This window comes from Colius striatus, chromosome 3, assembly GCF_028858725.1.
Source record: "Colius striatus isolate bColStr4 chromosome 3, bColStr4.1.hap1, whole genome shotgun sequence".
Taxonomy (NCBI): Eukaryota; Metazoa; Chordata; class Aves; order Coliiformes; family Coliidae; genus Colius; species Colius striatus.
The window spans coordinates 34,473,191-34,499,817 of NC_084761.1; the positions used below are offsets into that span (position 1 = coordinate 34,473,191).

General features: G+C 40.0%; 1 protein-coding gene across 4 annotated transcripts in view; it reads right to left on the reverse strand.

Annotated features, from left to right (window-relative positions):
• The window catches only part of ZNF827 (zinc finger protein 827), a 113,502-nt gene that overhangs the window by 26,743 nt on the left and 60,132 nt on the right, over positions 1-26,627 (reverse strand). For all 4 annotated transcript variants that reach the window (XR_009818506.1, XR_009818505.1, XM_061993766.1 and 1 more), the window contains exons 6-8: positions 12,799-13,047; positions 12,013-12,070; positions 7,464-7,567 (exon numbers count right to left, since the gene is read on the reverse strand). Coding sequence is in view for 2 of the 4 variants with exons in the window: in XM_061993766.1 (XP_061849750.1) it covers positions 7,464-7,567; positions 12,013-12,070; positions 12,799-13,047 (411 nt within the window). In the remaining 2 variants the exon portion in view is untranslated. The remainder of the gene's footprint in view (positions 1-7,463; positions 7,568-12,012; positions 12,071-12,798; positions 13,048-26,627) is intronic.

The following is a 26,627-nucleotide window of genomic DNA, read 5'->3' on the forward strand; positions in this document are numbered from 1 at the left end:
GTATTCTTTTTCATGCACCTGTATGGATTTTAACACTGACATACAAATAGACAAAGAGTATTTAGTTGACTCTTACCCCAGACAGGTACCAGAACAGGAATAAAATTAAATGAGTGCTTTTGAGGACCAAGAGAATCCAGATTTGCAAGGCTTAGTGAGTACCTACCATTGTGTTCTGCCAGCAGCAAGGACAGCAGTGTGGCATCTACCTCCAGCACTGCTTTCAACAAGCACGTTTCACAGAAATACTGAGAGATAAATGAACAACAGGACCCAGTGCCTGATGAAGCATGCCTTGTGTGGAGGCTTAAGTGCCACTTTTCACACTTTTTCTTGGCCAGGAAGCCAAGAGGGGTCAGGCATTCTTATCATCAAGAAACCAAAGGGGATATCTAATGTCCTGGGTGGGTAGAGCTCACAACTCTGACCAAAACTGAAGGCAAATAAAAGAATCATAAGCACTACTAATGGGATAAGGCAAGGGAGAAAAATGCACTATATAAGTCAATCCACGTGCATGTGCACTCCTTCTGCAACTATATTGGCAATAAAAACTGCTGTTCCATCACACGGCCAGAAACCACTGCCAGGATCTTGAAATATTCCTTCAGATTTTCAGAGAAGTTTAAGTCCTGCAAGTATGATTAAGGGATTGGAGCATCTGTCATATAAGCAGAGCCTGAGAGAGCTAGAACTTGTTCAGCCTGGAGAAGAGAAGCTTTGGTGAGAGCTTTCCAATCTACATAAACACCTGATGAGGGGGAATAAGGAGACGAAACCAAGCTCTTCTCAGTGATGCCCAGTGTAGAGGATGCAAGGGCACAAACTGAAATACAGGAAAATCCATTTAAAACATAAGAAACCACTTATTTTACTGTGAGTGTGGTCAAATGCTGGCACAGGTTGGCCACAGATCGCCCTAAGAGTCTCCATCCCTAGTGATATTAAAAACCTGACTGGACACAGTCTCAGGCAACAAGTTGACTCTCTGCTCTGAGGAAGCAGGTGGAACTAGACCCCCTTCCTCAATCATTCTGTGATTCTCTCAAAAACACTAATCCATAAGTTCTTCTGTCCTGACTGAATTAGAAATCCATTGCTTCTAACTGTGCTCTTAACCCCTAGCTTTCTTTTACAGATTCTAGCATTTAGAACTTGGAGAAAGCCCTCCAACACAGAGGATTACCCACAATGTGAAGTTAAAGGCTTTTTGGCAGATGCAAGCAAACACCAACCAGAAGGTGGTGTGGATTGTTCTAATTAACTCCATGGGTACACAACTGGAAAGATATACAGGGCAATTAAAATGCCAACATTCATCATTGGTCACGTTAGCAGGAATCCTCAAGGCTTGTGCATTTCACAGTCCCCTTAAGGCCTAAGGCCATTCTCCAGGGTGACAGAAGTACGTTCTGCACAGTTCCCTACAGAGAAATCAAACCCTCAGGGTGTCCCTTCATTTCAGCAGTGCAGTTCCAGTGATTTCAAGGACATCATAATGTAAGTCACAAGTAGAAAGTCTGGCAGCAGGCTAAAAGAGACTCAAGAAGGAAAACTGTCTCTAGCAGCTTGCGAAGAAATGGAAACTGTACTTGGATTGTCTCTAAACTCATGTTTATTTCATGAAAGTCCTGACTTTCTTAACTGACCTAGTGATGACCCAAAATTCAGAGCTGATTATTGTAGGTGGTTGCAGAAGTTTAGTTTGCTGAAGAGCACAGGGGACCACAACCGAGCAGAAATACTGCTGGAAAATAGCATATATATGAACGAACACATCTGAAGGTTAGATCAAAAGAACTCTTCTAGATGCTTTAAGCCACAAACAATTACATCACGAAAAGGTATATTGACCTTAAAGTGTCTTTAAAAAGGGATTAAGACAGAAAGCACATGCAAAATACTTCATATTAAACAATGTGGTATCTGTGCAACATGAACAGCTTGATTGTTTATCACTTTCAAGTTAGAACTCTAAACCTTCAGGAAGTATTTTTCAACTACAGTCACAGAAGAAAGTAAATAAGATTAATTGTGGCCACAGCCTCGTCAATCTCAAGCAACTGCTGAAATTTCACACAGCTGAAAGATATGGCCTTGCCTTCACCCCGCTCACATCTCAACATTCCCATAGACTATTAGGAAAAAAAAAATTAGTTCACTGCTTCCCCTGGTCTGGTTTACAGTGTGGCCACACAAATGTTAGTACTGGAGAATGTGCAAAGATGAGGTCCAGGGAGCAGCAGATTTTTCTCTTAAAGGATAGTAAAGTTACCATGCAATTACTGCTTTAGAGAAAAGAAGGAAGGTGTGAATGTGAGAGTAATAAGAGAAACATGTACATCTCCTGGATAGACCTATAGTTCCAAACATATAGGAATCTGTGTTACACACATTACCTTAGTTCAACAAAAATAAAACTGACAGTACCAAAATCCAAAACTGTGTTTCCAATTTTCTGCTGAACTAAGGATCATACTGCTGATTCAATGTTGACTTCTGGACATTTCTGTAGAGCACAGCCTATCTGTCATTATACAGGTCAATTAAAGAGTGTAGAGACACTGTGTGGCAGAAGAGACTCTGATGCATTTTCAAAAGGGTACTTGAGGACAGAAGCTTTATTTCATTGAAATAAATAACACTGGTAAATTTAGCTCTGACACCAATGGACAAAATTAAAAACACCAGGGCTATTCATGGACTGGAACTTCCCAAAACCTACATCCACCAGTTCCAAAAGTCTATTTCAGCCACGTGAAATTCATTTACTGCAATCAAAATTACAGTTTTGCAAGAAGCAGTACATTTTCACAAAAAAAGATGAATTTTTATTGGGTTGGGGTGGGTCTTTTTTTGATTTTGATTTTTTTAAAATTCCATCCTCTACAGATGACAGTGTTTCAATATTTGGCACCATCAGTGTAAATGAAGGAGAACCAGGTCCTTGGTGAATAGGAGAGAAAACAATGAAATATTATACTACACACTAACATATATAGAGAAAAAAATATTCCCCCAAACCCATGGCTGGAGTCTTTGCCAATATTAATGAACTGACTGGAATAGTGAATAGCACTCATCTGGATTTCACAAAGGCAGGTTTGATTTACAGAAGGAGTCAGTACAATAGTGGAAAACTATTAAACACATTAAAGATTGGCTAAGGGTCAGGAACACCAGCAGAAGATCACGTTTTTAATTTATCTAGTGATCTGGACTGAACTATACAGCCTGACATAAAACTAAATTCTCTTCTGTCAAAAGAAGAGTCTTAGAAAACAAAAGATTAAAATGCCCTTTTAAAGGAACCGTTTGAAATGAAAAGTTTCATTTCCTCTTCCTACCTTTTGCTAGGTCAAAAAAGGTGTTTCGGCTGTTCTTATAGGGGAAAGCTGAAATTATTGAATTGTTTTGGATATGACTTTGTATTAGACAGGACTTTGATAGTGGGGTAATTTTTGAGCATGGTGTGTTTGATTGATGTGGATAACAATACTGTTTTATTTCCATTCTTTGAGTAAAAATGAACTCATTTGGACAGTAAAGTAATACAGAGAAGAGTCATGTAACTACAACTAACTTTGTATGGTTATTAATATACAGAATACCTTAAAAAGGAAGGGAAATAGTTCCCGAAATCTATCTAATCTTTTGAACTACGTAGTAGACAAAACCACCTTCTTCTCTTCTCTTCTCTTCTCTTCTCTTCTCTTCTCTTCTCTTCTCTTCTCTTCTCTTCTCTTCTCTTCTCTTCTCTTCTCTTCTCTTCTCTTCTCTTCTCAGATTATTAAGAATTCACCACAGATTATCAGGGAGTTACCATGACTTCTGTGGGGCTGTTGAGTCCCCTTTTGACAGCTGGTGGGGATTCCCTTGTCATTTCCTTTGGTAACAGACTTAAAAGCGGCTGCATGAGAACCACTTCTACCTGCGATAGTGCTGCTGACCAGGATTACTGCAGATCTGTTTCAGGCCAAATCCAACATTATGCTGTTATTTACTAAGGTGTTTTTTCCTCCAGTTAGTGCCCTGATCAGAACATTGCTCTCACATATATCCTAATATGTTTTCCCTAATTATTTCATATTCCTTGGGGATCTTATATACTCAATGCCCTACAAAAAGTGCTCTTTAACAGTCAATCTTGCAATTTTCTTATCAACTGGCTACAAAGAGAAGTGCTTTGGGCTGAGACGGTCACTAAACTGAAGTCTTGAGGACTAAACTTTGGACCAACCATACTTAAAAATCCTCTTTAATAGCTTCGACACACAAAACCCCCAGAATTGCATTAATGAAAAAGTGATATCATCAATATGCAGAGATTCCAGAGTACTAAAGAAATAATCTTGAGAGCTACAATAACAAGGGAAACATTTGAAATTACAAGGCCATATGCCTAGAAAGTAGGAATAAGAATTTCTGTTGCATGCTGAAATCACGAACTGAAATTGTAAAAGAAAAGTAAAATCTGTTATGATTTGATTAGCAAATGGACTGAGAGTTATCAGCATGTTGTAGTTACAAAGACTGTGATCAATCACAAGAGGCATTTCCAATATATATATGACTGCATGCCACCGAAAAAGTCATTGGCAAGACCTCCTGTAAAAAAGCATACATAGTTCTGACTACTCATACGTGCAGAAATTAATTTCCCTAAACAGAGGCAGAAAAAGGCTACAATGTTGGTCAGGAAACGGAAACCCTGTAATACTAAAAGAGACTAAAGACATTGTCTGGCTTACTTTTCCAAAACGAAGATGGGATTAGATGGATGCAAGATGGCACATCAGATGGTGAACATCACAAGGGAGAATTATCAAACTGAAGGACAGCAGTGGTGAAACAACAAAAGTAGAACTTGCTGTGAGCAAATTCAGGCTGAAAAGGGTGGTCCCAACCCTTCAAAGGGGTGAGCTTCTGAAATGATGTCCTCATACAAATAATGAGGAGGACAGGTTTAAGATGGATGTTGATGACGAAGGAGATTATATAATGTTGTTACCTATTATAGTAAAGAACTGAATTTGACACGAGGTATCTTACTGTCCTATGCTTCTGTCACTTTTCCCAATTCCTCTGTAGCTAGGATGCCAAGAAGTCTGCAGACAGAAAGTTGGCAGCAATCTGGGGATATAACCACCCATACTGGTGCTCTCTTAGAAAGAAACACTATATACACAGGGTTCCACCAAGGCAGTCCAGACCATCTGGAAGCAAAGGGTCACTCCTGCCACTCTGCCTGTCTGAGTCCAGTCTGGTCACAGAGAGCCAGCACAGACCAGCAGCTCAGACCCCAGTGCTTGTTCATCAGACTCTGCAAGCTGTGGCAACAGGGGTGCAGCGCGTAGCATGGAGTCACAGTTTTGGATGTGGGTGCTGCTTGATGAACACTCATGGCCAGTAGCAGTTGATCTGCTTGGATCTTTGTTCATGACTTGAAGACAACATTGGACTGGGAATGTCCTGTCATTTTCTTACATTGTTCTTTTCTGCTTCTTACTACCCTGTTTCAGGGATGAAGTAACCCAAACCAAATCTGAAGCGAAGGCACACATACCATTTACCCACGGGACATCACATATGCATTTCCACAGAATTTTCTGCTGTATCCCGTTAGCCTTTATAAATGGTTTCCCACCATTCCTTTATGCTACTCTCTGCAGGGATAAAGTTTTTTCTGAGCTATCCATAGCACTATATAGACTATTTCTTCTTGCAAGGCTGAAATCTATGTGCAGGTATTCTGCCATTCTTTTACATGAATATCACATATGTAATTGATTAAAAATTTAAATCGCATTCCTGGTGCTATTTATTGTGAAGTTGCACTTCAGGTACAAGAATTTATTATGAAGCTGAGAAAAAATTAACATATTTGGAATTATAAGGTTATTCCAAAAATAAAAATGAAGCAGAAACTGTCATTTTCGGTATTCAGTATACATGTTGGTCTTACATATCAGAGTCTGATAATCACACAGCACTATGTATAGTAATACACAAACCTATCAAGGTAATACTTATACTCCATAAGGCAGAATATGGGGCAGCATAAACATACAAAACCCAGTTCCTCAGGAGCCATTCTAACACTTCAGAATGTCCTAACCAACTAGATACTTTACATCTTTTAAGTGGAAGATGGAACATGTCACCAAAACCTATCTACAGTTTTAGTGGCCTTTAAAATGAGGTCTCATGGAGAATTAAAATTCTCAGACATTCATTTTGGTATGAGGTAAGCTGCTAGAGGCCATATCCTCTGAGGTATCTAGTACCACCTGAGAAGTCTTAAGAGTTCTTGTCTTTCATATGGGTATATGAATATTCCATGTTATGCCAAGGTCAAAAGCCAGGACTGAAGTGCTAACCTGGTTTACATTTTAATGCTTAAAAGGGACCACACTTAATCTGGTTCTCCTCACCCTGAGTTACAAAATCCAGTACTTCGCAAAAGAGTGGCTGAGTCTTACCTGAAGCCCCTTGTCCTTATGCTACAAATTTTCTTCTTCTTCCTATGTATATTTACCCTTAAACAGCATCTAGCTCTTAACCTCATCTGCCACTTCACAAGCTGTCAAATGACTATTCAGGCATTAAAAAAATTAAGAGTCTCTTAAGTTGTAAATTACACGACAGTCTATAGCTGAAAATTAGCAGTAACGTGCCCAAAAACTTATTGATTGCTAAGAAAAGGTGAATAACCCCCTCTATGGCTGGCTGTGTAATTACTGACCTTTAGAACCCAAGAGCTATTAATTTAAGAACAGCAAATGAGTTATTTTGAAACAGGACAGTATAGGCACATTTACAGTTTTTGTATGTGTTCAGTGCCACTGTCAATAGTATTGGTACATGCCTGTATTTTCCATTTTAATGTAGATATAACCCAAGCTACAGCTAGATATAAAATGCCTGTCAACTAGTTCAGAAGATCAGTGGGCACGTACCTACAGATACTGAGGACTTTTAGTTCACTTTAAGAACTCTACACCCTTTTAAAAAGGTTTCTAAATTGCCGTTAAAGCAGGAAAATTGTGCTGCCAAGCTCAGCCACTCTTATACATGTACTGCAAACATTTAATCTGCACTCTGAGAAATGGAAATTGCTAGTAACAGGAGATGACCAGTCAGCAATTTGATATCAGTAAAGTTCCTTTACATATGGGAGACATACAAAAGACCCCCCACTCTGTTAAAATAGGCGAGTTTAATCTGTTATAGACTCTTGTAAAATTAATGGAAATAGCAGTTTAAAGACTATTAATACAAATACTTGAGCAATATTGAACTTTTTTCTTTTTCTCTTTAATAATAACCACTTGTGATAGGAGAGTTGCCTTTTGACAAAGCAAACTACATTTTAAGAGCATTAGTCAGGTGGTGCAGTTTGCAGTAGGAACATTTTTTAAAGATATATTCACTGGGATTAATGAAAGAAAAGGATATCTGACCTGGTGCAGGTGTCCTTCCATGAAGAGCATTTTCATTAGGCAGGAGATCTTTTGAGTTGGAAGTGAACGGTGATTGTCTAAAAGTGTCATCCGAAAAGAAAGGGCTATAGAAAAAAATAAGATGTCTTTTTGTAAAAAAAAAGTAAAAATAGTCATTAACAGAATAAGTAAATATGATTATTGACCCTATCATCTTAATATTATATCAAATACCATCTTGTCAAAAGTCCTGTTACATTTACAAAGTTCATTCTGGAAGATATGCAGCCCATGAGGCAAGGCGTGGAGAAGAGGAAAGCTTTGTTAAATTGCATCTCAGAATGAAAACTGAAGTCTTTCCAAAAGGTTTTTACCTACAACATCTCAGATTTGTTAGATCACAATACAATATGGATCATTAAAACTTTTTCAAAACTTTCTATTCTACTGTCGTATCTGGAGAAGGCAATCAGGAGAGGTGGAAAATATTAATATTTAATAATCTGAGGTATATAGCAATCATTTTTTAAATCCACCTTTAAAAATTTTAGTCTGAGATGCTGAATAGTTGAATAGGTCTACTTTGACAAGGTGTTCCGTAAATGAAATTAGTAAGTTTAACTTTTAAAGCAGGAAACAAGTTGTATAAGCTAACTGAATGGTTACTTCCCAAATTCTATCAAGTGCAAAAATTACCAGCTACTTGACTCCAAAAAGCATAGCATGCTTTGGTTTTAATTAACAGGCAGTAAAAAGTTAATGTCAATAGTGAATTGGCATTTCTGACAAAGTATTTTATTTTCTGCTTAATTAAAGATGATAACAGAAACAAGAATTCCTTGTCTACAGTACAGACAGACTTCAGTAAGAGGCACAACAGAAAGTTCAAAATGGCAAAAGACAGTCTTCCTTGGAAAACTCTTTTCTAAGGCAGTGTATTCCATCTGCATGCAAAATACCAGCTTCTTCTAAGCAAAATGAGAGTTACATTAAATCTGATCTCTCTCATATGAGAATCCTTAACAGGTTGGTGTCTATAGTAGGTGTTTTAAAGGTGCAGCACAGAAGGAAAGCTCATTTCTGCAGCCTGTTCTTATTCAGCAATAAAACCCAATGACTTTTTTAGGATAAAGAACATAGTGTGAGGTCTTAGGAAGCATTGCATAGTGGGTAGTCCAGACCCAGATGGTATGTGCAAGCAGCATCCATCAGGCTGACCCTAATAGTCCAGATACCCAAGGTGTCAACAACTTGAATATGTTTTCCTTCATATAGTTTTCCTGCAGAGTGAACAAGGTGCTGTCTGCTGAGTCACCTGTATTCTCTGGCAGATCTCTTCTGCCTTTGGGAAACTTGCTGATAATTAGCTAATTTTATAATGTAGCACTTTTGGCGATCATGTTTTTTACTTTGTCGTTAAGTTTTTTGGGCCATTATTCATTTTGTTTTCTTCCATATGTGACAGTTCATGGGATATTTTGTTTTTTCTGCAAAAGTTCAAACAAAACCATAAACACAGTCAACATCAGCTTGTGCTGAAGGGCAGCTTGTGATGAAGCTGCCCCAAACTTGAATGGTTCGTTGTATGCATACAGATGGACAATGCATAATACTCAAAAGAACAAGTGACCAGGATGAAGCAAAACAGCTCCAGTCCACATGTGCAAAACTTAACCTTTTCCAAGCCTCTCACTCCCACTCAGGCATAACAATATAAACCAGGCAGATGTTGTATAAAAATATGGCATAATTTATTGCAACATACTTCTCACTGGTTAAATAATCATTTGAAAAGAAAATACAAACAGAGAAGGTTTTATTACTGTTGCAACTCTTCAAAATTTTGTAATCTGCTCAGATTTCCATCTTGGCCTGCCTGCTTGTGCCTTAGATCCAGTCACTGGGATACCGCTCACTGCTGGCTCTAAGCAAAACAGGTGACGAAGAGCATATCTCTTTCAGGCTAGGCCATATATTATGCACAAGTTGCTGCTGAAGACTGCATCGTGTTGTGTCCCAAGGATTTCCCTCTCCACTGTCATTCTCCAGTGAATTACAGAGCCACCCTAGGATACCTCTCTTCTGCCTTCCTCTAGAATGACAGCTGAGATACTTCAGTGTCGGCCTTATTAATTTTATTTCAGCAGACACATTCTCCAATTCCCAGTGCAAATGTGGAGGAAAGAGCTTCTGCTTCAAGGAAAGAGCTTCTGCTTCACAGAGAGAAACTCCATAAATTGTTCTCAATTGCTGTGCAAAGTCCTTTTTGATTAAGACTAAGCCTTAGGACTATTTTTTTCTTTTTCCAGTTTTATGGCCACGCAGTTCTCTAGATGAAAGAAACTCGTCTTGGCATCTTAGGCTGGCGTACTCACTTCCAGATCATTTGCTTCTTCACTTTCTGCCTTTATATCACAGATGGCAGGCTCTACCATCTCACTCAGCCACTGAACTGTGAGGCATCTTGCCAGTTTCATCTGCTTAAGCAAAGTCATATGGAAGACTATGCTTGCAAAGCCCAGTAATACTCACAGGAGGAATAGCAACAGATAGGCAACAGTAAAAAGTGCTAATATGGAATAAGACAGCAAAAAGTGCTTGCGTACCCCATCTTGCTGGGCTTTGTTGATATAAGACTCTCTCCAATGACACAGCTTAAGCTCTCTGCTCCCCAACTAATCAGAAGTGCACGATGCTGACCTCATCTTGGTTCTCTGCAGCTGTCAGCAAACTTCCCATCACAATTGTGATTCAAATCCCTTTCTGTCATTGCACCAGATGTAAATTGTGGAGCCAAACCGCAACACCACACATTTTCTTAATGTTGTTTGAGTGCCTCTATCCTCCACTGGCTGCTATTCTCACTTTATTTTTGAGGAGGTGTCATACCCTTAACAGTAAAGACTTCCAGCTGTTTCTTTGGTTTTGGGTGGGTTTTGGTTTTTTTGGCAAGGGTTTTAAAGTCAATCTGTTTCACTTTCCTGTAGAAGCTCTTCTCATTCGTTTCTTCTTCTGTTGATAGATAGTTAAGATAAAAAAGCACTGCGAAGAACTGAATCAGGTGCTCAGCAGTTCATGCCCTGGTAGGTAGCAGCCATTATCAGGACTTCTCAGTAAAACTCACTGCAAGTTTGACAACAGCCAACTGTGCTACCACCTTAAAAAGCTGACAGTGACAGCAGAAGGGGAAGTTATCTTTGAACTGTCCTCAACCTTTGCAGTTTGAGATCCAAAAGTAGCTCTGGATTCTCACACCAGTCCTGCCGGTAACATTATGAGACATTGAAATCTATTTTCAACTGACTATGTGTCACCCTCTCCCTGCAGTGCACAGTGGATGGTTAATGAGTAGCCAGAGAATATGTGCATTTATCTCCATATCTATTGCTCAGACTTATGCTTTTTAAATAGTCACAGGAAGGCTTTGCAGGGTGCATATCCCACACATTCCCAAACTAGCAAACATGGGAAGAGTTCACAGTACCCAGAAGCTAAAAGCTCAATTTAATTACCTTTCAACTTGTAACACCAAAAAGTCTCTAATGAACAGTTACTGAGCTGTTCTGTTTATTAAAACCAAATTATTTATTTGGATCTTTTCTTCTGCAATAAAAATGTTTTTCAATTTCTATGTGGACAAAGTTGTTTTAGCTAGCAGGCACTGAATATATGGGGAACTTCTGTAGAAGCAGCTGCAGAGGCCCAGAAGGTCTTGCTCTGTCATTGAAGGAGCTTTTTTTCCACATCGGTGCACTCAGTCTACAACAGTGACTAGGGAACTTTCAGGTAGGAAATAAGTGTACCCTTGCTAATTGCTGCCTGCTCTTCACCACAAGCTCTTAACTTTTTACCAGTTCTACCTACCACTTACTACATGAGAGCTTTGAATTTCCTCCTAGGGACATCTCTCTTGGCTGTTCACATATACGTGCACCACCTGTGGGCTCGTTCCCAGACACAGTAACATGAAGTGCATGTTTCTTTAACAGCCATGTGCAATAACTGGAATATGTTTTTAATTCCTGGATAATTTCATCCTCAATAATCTTTAACAAATGTTTCATTAGCATTAGAATTTTAAAAATTCATCTCTAGAAGGCATTGAGATGATAGAAATACTAAACTGAAATTTTATTACAGAAATTCAAGTTTGACAGAAGACTGAATCAAACTACCTCCTCTTGCATCAGTCCACATTTTAAAATCCAATTGTCAGCCAGTCCATAGCTCTAGCACTGCATGTACTATGCAGTTGCTTTTCAGTTTCAGGGTTTATAGGAATAATAATAATAAAAAACCCAACAGAAAAAGAATTCTTAAAATGTTGTATGAATACTTGGATCAGAGGAGAACAGTCATTTTGGCCCACAGGCCTTTTATCTCATGAACTTAAGCGATTGTATCTATCAGTGTAATTTTTCAGATACAGGTTACACTGCTCATGAAACTATCCTGCACCTGTAATATCGGGGGCACATTTGCAGGAGACAGACACATCTGAGTTCACAAGGCAAAATGAAGCAATGCCAATTACACTACAGCTTTGCAGATAACAACGGACTGTACTTACCTGGCTGTAGTTCTGATGGTGTTATCTTTATTGTGGTTGTGTTCTTTGCTCACCTTTTCTGCAGAGGAACATACAAGGGTTTGGATGATACATTTTTGGTTTTTTAATTTGATGGGCATATATATTATTTTCCCTATCAGGCTTTATTCAGCAAAACTATTTTAATACCTCTGATAACAACATAATCCAAAGTAATTAAAGGTAACTGGTTACAGCATCATTAGCAACTGGGCATGACTTTATTTAAACTAGCACCAAACATTTTTGCAGCTTCATATTTCCTTGTTAGTGCTGCATGGAAAGTGTGCAATATAAGCATTCATTAAACATAGTGCTGACATTGTTGCCTGTACATAATAGCCGAGATTCACCTTCTCTGCCGAGAGAAATGGACAGTGCAGCCCCAGGAGCACTGCACGCTGCAGCCACTGGCCACTTGTGCCAGTAACTGCCATTTCTAGGTTCCCCTGTACTCCAAGGCCTGGTTCAACCAGTTGTCACAAATTATTTAATTAGCTTTCAAAAACACATGAGTTGAACTCTGGCTTTTCCAATTCAGTTCAAATATTGCAACCCTGACCTGACTGTCACAGTCCTCTAAAGCTTATGCTAACTATGGGGGACATTTAGCATGGCTTTTGTGTTCCAAATGTGAGGGCAGAAGGGATCTAACTTCTATTATTATTATGCCTTAGCAATCTCACTCTTTCACAACACCTTAAATGGTTATATACAATCTCTTTTTGTTCTTTAAATTCAACAATTGACTATTCCCACTGCTTTTACCTGATAACTGGAAGAGCAGCTCTGATGCCATCTTCACTGATATATCTTGGCTGAATAGATTTCTTTCTGGGAGCACACGACCTTCCGGTGCCTTCTGTGTGTGTTCGCTAATATCTCGCCCTAATAAAGTGCTGTATCCCACATTTTGGCTGGGTTGGCTGGGTGACACTGAAGCCTGCGAATCATGAATATCAACTTCCATTGGTTCTTCCTTGATCTTCACCATCTGCGTTTCCTTGTAACTCTCAGCTGCAAATATGTATTTAGAAAAATAAACAACCACAGCAATTATTTAATTAGGCTACAATTTCTCAGAGTGCTCAAAGCGGGAATCACAATTACAAAGTTATCATTTGTACACCCTGTCACTGCAAATGGTAAGGGAAGCAAGCAGCTACTGCTACAATATTCTTCTGGGAGTTATAAATAGAAAGCAACCTGTTGAAAATAATCTTTTAAACTAGAGTGCAGAAAACAGTGGCATGTTTGTAAGTATGAGAGTTATAGCACTTCTTCTGAATACTGGATGATCACACACCAGTCAGTGAAGCCTTGTTTTTATTTATTAAATGAAGTTGCAACTATACATCAGCTCTCCAAAGGTGGGCAATGAAGATCTCTTACAAACTCTAAATTACTCTTTATCAGCAGAAGTGCCAGCACAGACAGCCAGAAGTACCAGTATGGGGATAGGGGCAGAGGATCAAACCTCAAGGAAAATTCCAGATAACTATATGAAGAACTGGTTTGTTATACTTGCATATGCTTTCAAGACAACAGGAGTATTCTGGGGCTCATGCTTTTCCTAAGCTTGGTTTTGTAACACGTATAGATAATCTCAAAATCAACACTCCAAGGTAATCTGCCTACCACTCCCCAAATACCTATACAGCCCTTTTGATTCAGACTTTCTGCTGTGAAAAGAGAAGCTGAAGACCTATAGAATCCATTCTTAATTTAGTTTCAGAGAAAGACGATGAGTTTTTAACAATTATTTTCATTCCAAGTGGTCCTGAAAGGACACTGGTGGCATGGCAGAACTGCCCAACTATTTGTTGCTTCTGCTGGCTGGATGCTGATCAGACATTCTGGAAATGGGCAGCCTGACAGGCAAAATGTCTGAGAGGATTAAGAAAATCAATAAATGCATGAATACAGTTAAATACCAGAAGGGACATCCAGGTAGGGAACCATTCTAACAAAAAAAAATGCACATGGATTTATTAATTTTGGCTAAACCTGTACACATACTTCTGGTAATAGGCAAGATAGTGAAAACCTTAAGGAAAATCTGCTTCTATTTACTCACGATTAGCACATGCCCTACGTTATTGCTTACATAACCTCCACAGCTGGAGTCAACGGAAAGCGTGAGTTTGAATTGCTCAGACTGCATGAGCCAACGGAGGAAAAGGCAAATCTAGCACCCTGCAAAAGAGCTGTGGTAGAGGGAAGGGAGAGGAACACTGCAGAAGATGGAGTCAGAAAAGCAGGGAACTTAGATGCTAAGGGAATTTAGGATCTGAGAGAGCAGTCTGGCCCTTGTACAGACTAGGGGGATGTGATCATGAGCCAGTGTGCTTGCTGGTGCAGATGGGCTGGCCATCCTCAAAGCATCAGAAGAGGACACTCCACAGTGATTTTCCTCACATGAAAGTTTCCTTGTGATCTGTCAAACTTTACTACTTGTAAGGCTCTGATATTAAAAAGAAATAAATGAATACTAGTTCATAAGAGAAAGTCCAAACACAAACAGTATTTTCTACTAACTTTGGGTCAGAGAGAAAAAAATGAGAGGAGTGAATCCACTAACGTCACTTGATAACTTACTCTGTGGCTGCTTTCTCTGTTTTTTTCCCTCTTCTCTAACTCACATATGACTGTGTCACCTCATGGATTTTATTCCAAGTGTTAGTGTTTCACCACCAAGACTTTTGTTCTCAATTATCCAATATTACAGTGAATCTGAGAAGCAAAACACAGTCATCCCTGATAACATCCTCAAGCCAATCATCTGGCTGGTGTCATCTTGTAGTCTCTAGCCAAAGATGAACAGAATCCCTTTATCATGAAGGCATACATGTTCCACCTAAAATTAAACTGATGTGTGACATCAAGACGTTTTTCATCCCCCTGCTTTCTCCCTCTCCTCATACTCTTGTTGTTCTTAAGTGCAGAAAAAGGGTCTTTGCTGCCTACAGCTCTTAAAAAAAAAAAGATTAAAAAAAAAAATCAAAGCTGGGAGATAAAATGCACTTGGATATGTTCCAGGAACAATTTACATGAAGTGCTTTCAATCTTTTCTTACAATGTTTCTTGACCTTTAAAAGAAACATGTAAATATTGTTAAAAATCTTTACCATCTAGGAGCCACCAGATACATTTCAGTTGGAAAGTTTTCAGAGTGATTCTCAATTGAATGGCAAAGTGGAAATATCATTTAAAGCCTTTTTTGTCCTGTTAAGCAGATTTTTTTAAAAAATTTTAAGTTTCCATTAGCCTCTTATTATACAACCACAGAACACTGCACCTGTGTGGAAAAGCATAAAAATAGCATGTGGTGCTCTGAAAGTGAACACAGAATGGCAAAGGAACACATCAGGTAACACCATCAATCAAAAGCTCAGGTAACTCCGCAAACAAATGAGTTCTTCAGATGTCTGACAGACCAAGCTCTGTACCCAGCTGCCAAATTTAGGTGCAGAGTCAAGCTGACCTTTGCTGATCCTTCTGCTTTTAAAATATTCTTTCTATTTCTGTTCCTGCATCACACAGTTTAATTCCCTGTCCTGCAAATGCTTTTGAATCAGACACACTGATATGACCCCAACTAAGGCAGAGTCAAGCAACACCAATGACCTTCTCTCCCTCACAATCCACTAGCACTCAAACTGTCCTAACTAAATTTACATATTTGATCATTTCCTTTGACCTTTATCTTCCCTGTTGTGCCCTTTTGATCTGACAGAATGTCCAAGTCAAGTATGAATCCTGTCATACATCAAATCCCAAAATCAAATGCACACAGAAGACCAAAGGAACATCTCTACAGAGCCAACAAAAAGGGAAACACCGTCTGTCCCAAGAGTGGCAGTCACAAGCATACAACCCAGCTGTGCTAGATCTTGTGCTGGTGAAAGGCTGTAATGAAGGTTCTGTCCATACCCATTTCTCCATACTGGCAGTCAAGCTGTAACTTCTTGAAGATTATTTTCCCTTCTGTGTGACAGACTGTTCATTTGTGGAGTAAAGTGATACCCCTTATTTCCTTACATAGGTATCTCATGTAGTCACTTCAGTGCAGCTGAAGTTTTTCAAGTCAAGGACTAGTACAATGAAAAAGCTCATGGTTCTAATTATTAAAATCATTATAGCTTTGGCTTTTTTCCACTTTTGCATTTCTCCTTGAGTAGATGGGCTAGGTTAAATAAACTGCAGTATATCAGAATACAGAATTACTACATGAGCATCATCCTCTTCATGCCAGATTTTTTGCACAAATATAGACATATAATTCCTAGCAAAAAGTCAGTGGGGGATAAAGACTCAAGTAGCTTTAACGTATCCAAACCATCAATTCCTAAACATGCTCTGTTATTCATTCAAAACTAACCTGGATGAAGATCAGAACAACAGCACAGCGATGAACATTGCTCATCCAGCAAAAGATGAACTAAATCACCTAATGCACCTTTTTCTGCTGTTAACTTTGTGATATGGAAACAGCTTAACAAAATATGAGAAAACTATTGCATAACATTGCCTCTCTACAGCCTAGGACAGAGACTGTCAAGTTTTAGAAGGAGCTTACTCAAGCTATCACAATCACACACAAGCTGGGCACAAGCAAGCAACGTGGCCCTTATGGCAATCAAGGCCAACCACATTCTGGGCTGTATTATCAAACCTGTAGCCATCAGGTACATGGATGAGATTCTCACTCTCTACTCTGCACTTATGAGACTGCACCCCATTTGGGGCTTCCTAGTACAAGACAGACACTGACATCCTGGAGCAGGTTCAGTGGAAGGCTACCAAGATAGCCAGGGGACTGCTGTGAGACGTAAGAGGAAAACAGCTGAGAGAGATGAGTTTGTTCAGCCTTATGAAAACAATGCTAAAGGGACACTTTATTGCTGTTGACAACTCTCTAAGGTATAAAGGGAAAGAGAAGCTACAGTTAGACTTCTCTCAGAAACGCACAGTGATATTATGAGTCAACACACACATTGGAAAAAGGGAAATTCTGTTTAGGTATACAGAAAAAAAATCCACTGTCAGGATGGTGAAATACTGGCACACAATGCTGAGAAAGGCTAGGGCTCTCCATCTTTGGACACGTTCAAAACTTAGTAACACCCTCAGCAGTTTGGTCTTGTTGATTTTACTTCGAGCAAGACTTTGGATTAGATAACCTGGAGATACCCTCCAAACTAAATTATTCCATGAATCACCACCACTACATCAGATCAGCTGCAGGTTTATCTAGTAGCTTTTCAAATCCTCCAAGCAGCAGAAGCTATGGCATCCTTGGGTAACGCTTGTTCCAGTGTTGCATGAGAAAATTTTTCTTAACGTCCACTCTGAATCTTACAAGCTGCAGCTAGTGGCTGCTGTCCCTTCTTTTACCATCTGCCACTAGAGAAAAGTTTGACCCTACTGCTCTTCCAAGTTTCCTTTGAGTAGTTGCAGGCTGAGATTGCATCTGCCTTTAGTCCCTCTCTTCCAAGCTGAATAGGCCCAGTTCCCTACTTGTAGGTCATTGGTCCTAGACCCTTAATCAGGTCTGCTGTCTTTCTCTAGACCCTCTACCAATTCATAGAATCATAGAATGGTAGGGTTGGAAGGGACCCTTAGAGATCACCTAGACCAACCCCCCTGCAGAAGCAGTTCCACCTAGATCAGGTCGCACAGGAACATGTCCAGGCGGGTCTTGAAGACCTCCAAGGATGGAGACTCCACACCCTCCCTGGGCAGCCTGTGCCACTGCTCTCTCATCTCAACAGTGAAATAGTTTTTTCTGATATTTAAATGGAACTTTTTGTGTTCCAGCTTTATCCCATTACCCCTTTCAACAACCTTTTTGAACAGTGGAGCCCAAAACTTATACAGTATTCTACATGCAGGAAGTAGAAAGGTCAAGGAACATCAGGGAATCTGAGAAAGAGACACTGGTGGAACCAAGCTCTGCCCTCCCTGAGACAGAAACAGCAACAGTCACCAGAAAAAAACCCAGAATCCTACCCCCACCAGACTAGAGGCAGTAGCTTAAAAGGAATGGAGTGAATGGAGGCAAGTCCACACTTGGGGCAGCAGGCAAATGCCCACCTTGCCTTCCCAGGTATCTCTGTACAACAGGTATGATGCTCCAGATGTGGGAGGCCACTTAGCAGGTGTTGCCAAGGTCAGACAGGCCCCATCAGAAGGTGGCATCATGACTACCTTCACGAGGAAGAAAAGACAGGTTATAGTTGCAGACAGCTCCCTTCTCAGGGGAACGGAAGGTTCAATGTCCTAGACAGACTCTCCTCTTAGGGAAGTCTGCTGCCTCCCTGGGGCCTGGATTAAGGACATCACTAAGAAACTTGCTAGCCAGTATGGTCCTTGGACTACTACCTATCATTGCTCTTCCGTGTGTGGAGGAGCTGCAATGTGTACTTTTTGATTAAAAAGGACTTCAGAACCTTGGGATGGTAGGTAAGGGAATCTCAAGTACAGGTTATTTTTAACTCTCTCCTTCCAGTTGCTGGCAGTGACACTGGAAAAAGCAGCCAAACCCAGTCTATCAATACATGGCTGGTGTCATTGCCACAGTTCTGGGTTTTTTTATAGTGGGATGGTCTACATGGCATCAGATGGAATTCACCTTTCTCAAAGGGGGAAGAAGGTCTTTGCTCAAGAGCTAGGGGGCTTATTGACAGAGCTTCAAACTAGACTTGGAAGGGGAGGAGAATACCAGATTTGTCTGTAAACAAGCTGTGTGATGACATGCAAAGGTCAGAGGGACTTGGTACTAGTAAGGGCTCTCAGCCTGTTGCTCTGAGCTATGCTGCACACACTGGAGCACACTAAGTCTTACAGAGATAAGCCAAGGGTTCCTGAGGTAACAGAAGCCAAGAGGGAAACACGAGTGAAATACCTCAAAGGAACTAAGAGAAGTTCTTCTAAGAAGGTGACACATCCGACAACCCAAGTGCAGTGCCTCTACACCAATGCATACAGTACGGGCAAAAAACAGGAGCTGGAAGCCACTGTGCTGCTAGAAAGCTATGATCTAGTTACCATTATTGAAACCTGGCAGGACAAATCCCCTGACTGGAGTGTGGATGTTGAGGGTTACAGGCTGTTCGGAAAGGACAAACAGGGAAGAAGCGGTGGAGAGGTTGCTGTCTACATAAAGAAACGAACAGTGTGAAGAGCTGTCTCTGAAGAATGGCCATGAGCAGGTTGAAAGCTTATTGGTAATAGAGACCGAGGCAAGAAAGGGAACCTTGTGGTTCCTGTCTACTACAGGCTGCTGAATCAAGGGTGAAGCCTTCTTACTCCAACTACAGAAGTCATCATACTCTCAGGCCCTTGTCCTGGGGACTTCAGCCACCTTGATATCTGCTGGAAAAGTAGCATGGTGAGCTGCAGGCAAAACAGGAGACTCCTGGAATGCATAAAATACAACTTCTGAAGCCAGGTGCTAGACAGCCCTGCCAGAGGGAATGTGATCCTGGGCCTGATGGTCACCAACGCAAGTGAGCCAATGGGTGACACCAAGACTGGAGGCAGCCTGGGCTGCAGTGATCAAGCACTGGTGGAGTTTGCAGGCCTGAGGGATACGGGTCAGGCAAAGAGACAAGTCAGGACCCCAAATTTTAGGAAAGCCAAGTTTCAGCTCTTCAAGGAGTTAGTCAGTAGGCCCCTCAGGGACACGGAGCAGAAGAGAGGCAGCAGATCTTTAAGAACACTTCCCATAGAGCACAGAGCTCTCAGTTCCCAGGTGTAAGTAGTCAGAATAGGAAGGCAGGAGACCAGCATGGATGAGTGGAGACCTCCTGGTCAAACTGAAGGGCAAGAAGGAAATGCAGAGAGACAAGGATCCTGGGAAGAGTAGAGGAATATTGTCCAGTTGTGTAGGGATAGGGTCAGGAAGGCCAAGGCACATCTGGAGCTGAACTGGACAAGGGATGCAAAGAATAATAAGCAGAGGTATGTTAGCCAGAAAATGAAGGTCAAAATAAGTGGACACACCACCCACCCCTGCCTCCCCAATGAATAAGACTGCATGAGGAGAAGACTGAGATACTCAACAACATTTTTGCCTCAGTATTGACTGGCAAACTCTCTTCCCACACCTCTCAAGTGGATGGACCACACGACAGGGACTAGGGGAGCAAAGTCCCTCCCACTGTAAGAGAAGATTAGGTTTGTGATCATTTGAGGAAGTCATGTAGTAAATATGGCTTCTGCTGATACAACAGCAATGTATCAGCAAAAATCCAGTGACTTTCCATTGCTGAAATCAAATGAATCCTTGTTAAATCATTAATGTTTTTCTCATCATTTTATTTAAAATCTCATCCAGAAAAATATTCTAAGTTGCTCATGTTTGCTGAAATGCCCATCAGCTTTAGAAATCAACTTTATATGTCTCATAATTTGGACTCATGTACTTGTTTTGACAATCAGGCAGACAGGGGTAACTAGTGGGTCAACTTGTCCTGACTTCAAAAGCTTTCAGTATGGAGAATCAGGCAATTTGTTAAGCTAATTGTTCTGATTTGCTAGAAACAAACATGCCCTAAAACAACTTAAATAAAGCCTCACAGGTAGGGAAGAGTTGCTGACCCCTAAACGTTCTGCTATCAAGACAAAACAAGTAATATCTAACATTCCCTACGGCACTGCGCTTGATGCTTTATTTTGCTAGGGTTTCTTTTCCAAACTGCTGTTTTATACAAGACAACGTCAACAGGCCTTGAATCAATGTAACAGCATCCTACACTAAAAAAAAAGTCATTATATATGGCTCATATTTGTTCAAGTGGAACCTCTGAACTCTAATATTACAGAATTTTGCAACTGCAGTCTGAGTTTCACAAAGATGCAAGCCCTAACTGCCCCCCCCCCCCCAATAAAAAAAAAGACAACAAATTCAAGCAATTGACTAATTTGAGTTAATAATACACATCTCCTGGTCCTTCCATTTACACAGTAGGATTATGGTGCTTACCTGAAAAATCCTACTGGCAGAACACAGCCAACTCCTCCAAACACAGATCAAGAAGAATTTGGTAAAAAGTCTACATATGCAGTGAACTATTATTTTACAACATATTCTGATCTATGCATTCTGGTCTGGCATTTCCACAGCAACTTGTACCTTTGCAGAGGTACCTTACTCCAATGCTGCTGTGTTTACAAGAGGTCTCTCCAAAGCCAAAGGTGATTGCAGAAGGCCTTTCTCTAAATACTGTGGGTCCACAATCCCCTGACAGTTTGAAAAAAAAATTACATACCCGCTTTCCATAGCTCTATGCCCACTCCCACTTGGCTGAACATCGGGGAACAGCAGTAAAGCAAAAGATCACAGAATCACAGAATGGTAAGGATTGGAAGGGACCTCTAAAGATCATCTAGTCCAATCCCCCTGCCAAAGCCAGTCCACTTAGAACAGGTCACAGAGGAACACATCCAGGTGGGTGCTGAAAACCTCCAAGGAAGGAAACTCCACACCCTCCCTCAGCAGCCTGTGCCAGGGCTCCCTCATCCTCACAGTAAAATAGTTTTTCCTTATGTTTAAGCGGAACTTTTCGTATTCCAGCTTTTGTCCATTACCCCTAGTCCTATCACTGGACACTACAGAAAAAATGTTGCCCCATCCTCTTGACATACACCTTTCAAACACTTGTAAGCATTAATAAGGTTGCCCCTCAGTTTCCTTTTCTCCAGGTTGAACAGTCTCAGGTCCCGCAGCCTTTCCTCTTACGAAAGATGTTCCAGTCTCCTGATCATCTTGGTGGCCCTGTGCTGGGCTCTCTCCAGGAGTTCTCTGTCCCTCTTGAACTGGGGAGCCAAGAACTGGACACAGGACTCCAGATGAGGCCTCCCCAGGGCAGACTAGAGGGGAAGGAGAACCTCCCTTGACCTGCTGGTTACACCCTTTCTTGATGCATCCCAGGATGCCATTGGCTTTCTTGGCCATGAGAGCACATTGCTCATACTTAGTTTATTATCGCCAGGACTCCCAGGTCTCTCTCTGCAGAGCTGCTCTCCTGCAGGTCAATCCCCAGCCTGTACTGGTGCATGGGGTTGTTCCTCTCCAGACGCACGTCTCTGCACTTGTCCTTGTTGAATCTCATGAGGTTCCTCACTGCCCAATTCTCAATCAGCAGGTTTGTTTAAACTCTTTAGTGGCAATAAAATAACACCAAAAGGGCCACACTTGAACCAGAGACATTGTGATTTCTTATGATTCCAAATTATCTCATCTTTCAAATTAGTACAGTTTTCATTAAACATCAAGGTTACTCTGACATGAAAAAAGGAAGATTATGAATTACAGTAACTTTAAATTATAACATGGAATCTACTGAACTAAAAGCTAAGGTCTGTTACAAGGCACTTTTTTGTGTGTATGTGATTTTTGTTGTTTTGTGGGTTTTAAAAATGTTATAGGAGAAAAAAACCATAGAGTTTGCAGACTTCCACACAACCCATTCTATACTTTTATCTTCCTGTCAATGGGTAGTATTTTTTCACATTTCTCCTGCTTTGCAGTTTAGACATTAATGTTGCCAGGAAACATGGCAAAACCCGTCAATACGTAAGAATTCATTAGTAGCTGAGTTCTTTTGGGATTATGTTATTATGTAGATGTCATAGAAAAGCTTATTAAACTGAATGTGAACATACAAACTTCATGTAGCACAGCATTATCAAGAGAGTCTCAAAACCTTGAGGAAAAAAAAAACCTTTGGAAGTTAACACATTGGAATAATAAATCAGGCTACCTAGAAATTTGTATCTTTTTCTATACTGTAAAAAAAGCACAGTTTAATCATTCATAACCAATTTCACATTTCTGTTGGTTAAAAAAAAAAAGCACAAAGATTCCCATCCCAAACAAAACACACTTGGCAAGTAGCAAGATTTAACCTGGTGATATGACTTGCCATGGCTTGCCATCTATTATCCATCAAGAGACAGTCTTATTTTGGGTCATACACTTCCCTGCTTACTTTTCTGGGCTTCCACAGAAGCACCTGCTGCTGCCCAAAACCTTCTAATGAGCTCTTTAGAGACCAAGGAACAAAAGACTTTCCTGTATTTTCCCTCCTCTGTCCATTATCAAGGCTCTCTAAGCAGTGATGAAAGCTCACTTGCAGTCTAGGAGACTCTTAGGAGGTCCTGACAACAGCTGTCTCCAAAGACAGCATCCTAGCTCCACACAAGTGCTTCCCAGAACAGTCCATGAAGTTATGGAAAACATTATGAAAAATATATAGTAAGAGTAGTTTCTCTGTCCTCCACTTCACCCAAAGAACACAGTAATGAGATTTTTCTTCACCATGGTAACAATAAACCAAAATGTATGCAAAAGATTGCCAATGCAACTCACTAAACCTGGAAAGAATTTTTGACAGCTAAGAGTAAAAACTTACTAGCCATGAACTCATTTTTGTTATCAATCCACTTTGCTGACGCCAAGCATAAAGCTACCCAAGACTTAAAATGAGGCAAACCTGACAAAAGCTGTCCAGCCACACGTGCCTAGATAGCACTCCCCTAGTTAGTAAACTTTTTAATCTGATGCTATTTAGTTCCTCTGGAAGCCTGTCCTGTTGTGACTGAGCTATAGTCTCAAATAGTCTTTCACCTCATTGTGCTCTAACTCACAATCTGCCATTTTTTCCAATGGGAATACAACTGAGATGTTCTAGCCTTTGTCTTATGCTAGTAATGTACTACCATTCTTTTTTCCTTTTCTCCCTCTTTCTGAATAGAACATGTCATTTCAGTTAAATGAAAGATAAAGTGTCCAAAAAACTATGAGGCTCAAAATAGGAAATGAACATAAACATTTTTCAAGTAGATAAAGACCTAACCGAAAAAAGGAAAACCAAAAACCCCACAATAACCAGTTGTGCTGAGATAAGAATTGTCATATAAATAGACAACAATAAATGGAGTTGACCAAAAATGCTTTTAGAATCGATCATATGCAACATTTTACTTCACGACCTTGGCACAAAAAGTAAATATGCACTAATTCCATCTGCTGATAACCCCAAATTATGACACACTGTTGATGCTGTGGAATTGGTGTGTTTCAAGAAGTACTGTTTGACCTGAGGACTGAAGTATAAAAAATCCAAAGGAACTAAATAGTGCAGGGGTCCTGCAATTGCTAGTGACAACAAACCTACGTGCAATACATGGAGAACCAATTCACTGAAAAAACAGAGAGGAGAAAAACAATCTGAGTTACTACTGAAATGCAAAATGACTATATTTGACAAATAAAATATAACTGAAATAAAGACTGTTGTCTGTTATTCAGACAACATTTCTAGGAAAGAAGAGGACACGCTAATGCCACAGTTCAAAGCATCAGGGTAAAATTGCTAGTACTTGGAATAGATTTTATACACCTCCAGCTATGAATTCATTTTTGGACAAGAAGGCAAAACACTGTTGGCTTCTGAAAGACAACAAGTGCTCAAACATATTAGCAGTATGATTATTTAATCAGAAAATGAGTTTTTAGACTCTATCATGTAAGTGTAAACATTTATTTTAAATTTCAGTTTCCTCTGAGACCTACCTTTCAACTTACAAGACTGATAGTATAAAACTGACCAGTGATCACTGGGTGCACCACTTGAAGAAACATTTTGAGAAATAAATTAGCTTTTCCATGAAAGAGAAGTGGTAAGAATGTGAAAACTGGTTCAGGTGTATTTGAAATGCATTACTTCCATTTCTTGGCATCCTTCCAAACAGAGACGGTGCCACTCCACTATCTCTTCAAATCCACTTGCTTACCATTGGATCTAATCTCAGTCAAGACTTCTTAATAGACAAAATTCGCAGCTGACCTTTGTACAATTGTATAAATCATAGTAGGCATTTCACGTTCTTCTGTAAGCTGTAGGTTGAAAGTCTGCACCGAGTCTTGCACTTTGCCCATTAACCTGCCTTTAGATAATTTCTTCAAAATCAGTATTTCATTTATTTTTAAGTAGTAGACCAGTTGTTAGGAAGTTCTGACTATCTGTATGGAAATGGATTCTAACTAGATATGTGCAAGAGGCATTAGCCATCTTAGCTTGAATAATCCTTTGGCACAACTAGGTGACCAGGTGTCAAGTGACCAGGTGTCAAGTTTGTGAGGGGAAAGATCTGAACCAAAGTGGAACAGAGTGGAGAAAAAGCTGGCATAACAGGGCATAGCACCTCCAGATAAGGTTCAACTCCACCAAAGTAATATGCAGGGTAAAAGCCCAATCTCAAACAGAGGTTGCATGCTGCTAGAAGCACATAAATGTCCTGACAGCTTTTTAGCTCAATGAGAAAAGAGAAAGGTTTGTGTAGCAGAAGTAAAATAGACAGCTGTGTGTGATTTTCCATGTTTCTGTACATCTACAATGGCAGCTAGTAAATGTTCTGCTAATGTTCTGCTACAGCAAAATATGCTTATTCTTCTAACTTTTCCTAGATTTAGAGTAGTTTCTGAGTGGCTGACAAGCCCCTCCATTATAGGGGTTGGTGATATACATTAAGTCTTTCTTACATTGTGCACCAGTCCAAACTAGGCTCCAGAGCTGGAAAGGCTTTCCACTACACTGTACAAACTCAGCTAAGAGCTAGCAACATAGTGTCTCTGTGTAGGAAAAGAGATTTCCCAGTGAAAAACAGAAGCCAGGGAATACTTCCCATGAAAGGAGACAATAAAGTCTAATGCCTAAATCCCAAGAGGCTCCCATGAAGCTGCAACTGCTCGGGGGATAACAGAAATTTGTGCGTCAGGAATGCAGAATGAAAAATACATCAAAATCCCTTGCTGAATCGGTATGCAATGCAACTTTTGGTAATTAGTAGTACACAGAATAAAGTGAAAATAACAAAACAAGGGTGTAATCCATTCAGGTTTTACCAAGAATATAGACAGCCCAGAAGGATCTGACTTAAATCCAATTATATAATATATGAAATCTAATACATACTCATTTTTCCCCCATTTTTTTAAAATCTCCTTCCAGTACCTGGGAAAAGGAGGAAGTTTGTCTTATTCCCTTTTTTCTGAAGAAGCAACTTCATTGTTTGAGTTCTAAATCACCAAAAATGGAATAATATTTTTTAAAAAACACCTCAAAACCCTAAAAAGGCTATTCATCTTTGATATCCTCTTATATTTTTCCTACACTAAACTGTAACTTAGTGTTTTCCTCCGTTACAGCTTTTGTCTTAGATGACAATTCAGAGAAGTGGAAATTGAAAACTGTATATGACAAACTTGGTACGACCCCACCCACTGGCTGATTCAGGAATACCAACTGCAGCAATAACGTCAGTAAATCCTGGAGTAATTCTTTACCTTCTAATCTACTGATCAACCAAAACAACCACTATCATGCAAAACTGCTCAATCACTCTGAGATCATAAGAGAAATGTTAAACTACTGTATTTCTTACTACAGCTTTTAAAGACTGGATGTTCCCAAAAGAAGCAACTAAAGACTTGACTAATATTTTAAACATGCCAAGTTTCACTCATACAAACAGATTTTTAAAGCACATTCTAATACAATGTTCTGTAATAAACCCATTTAAACATA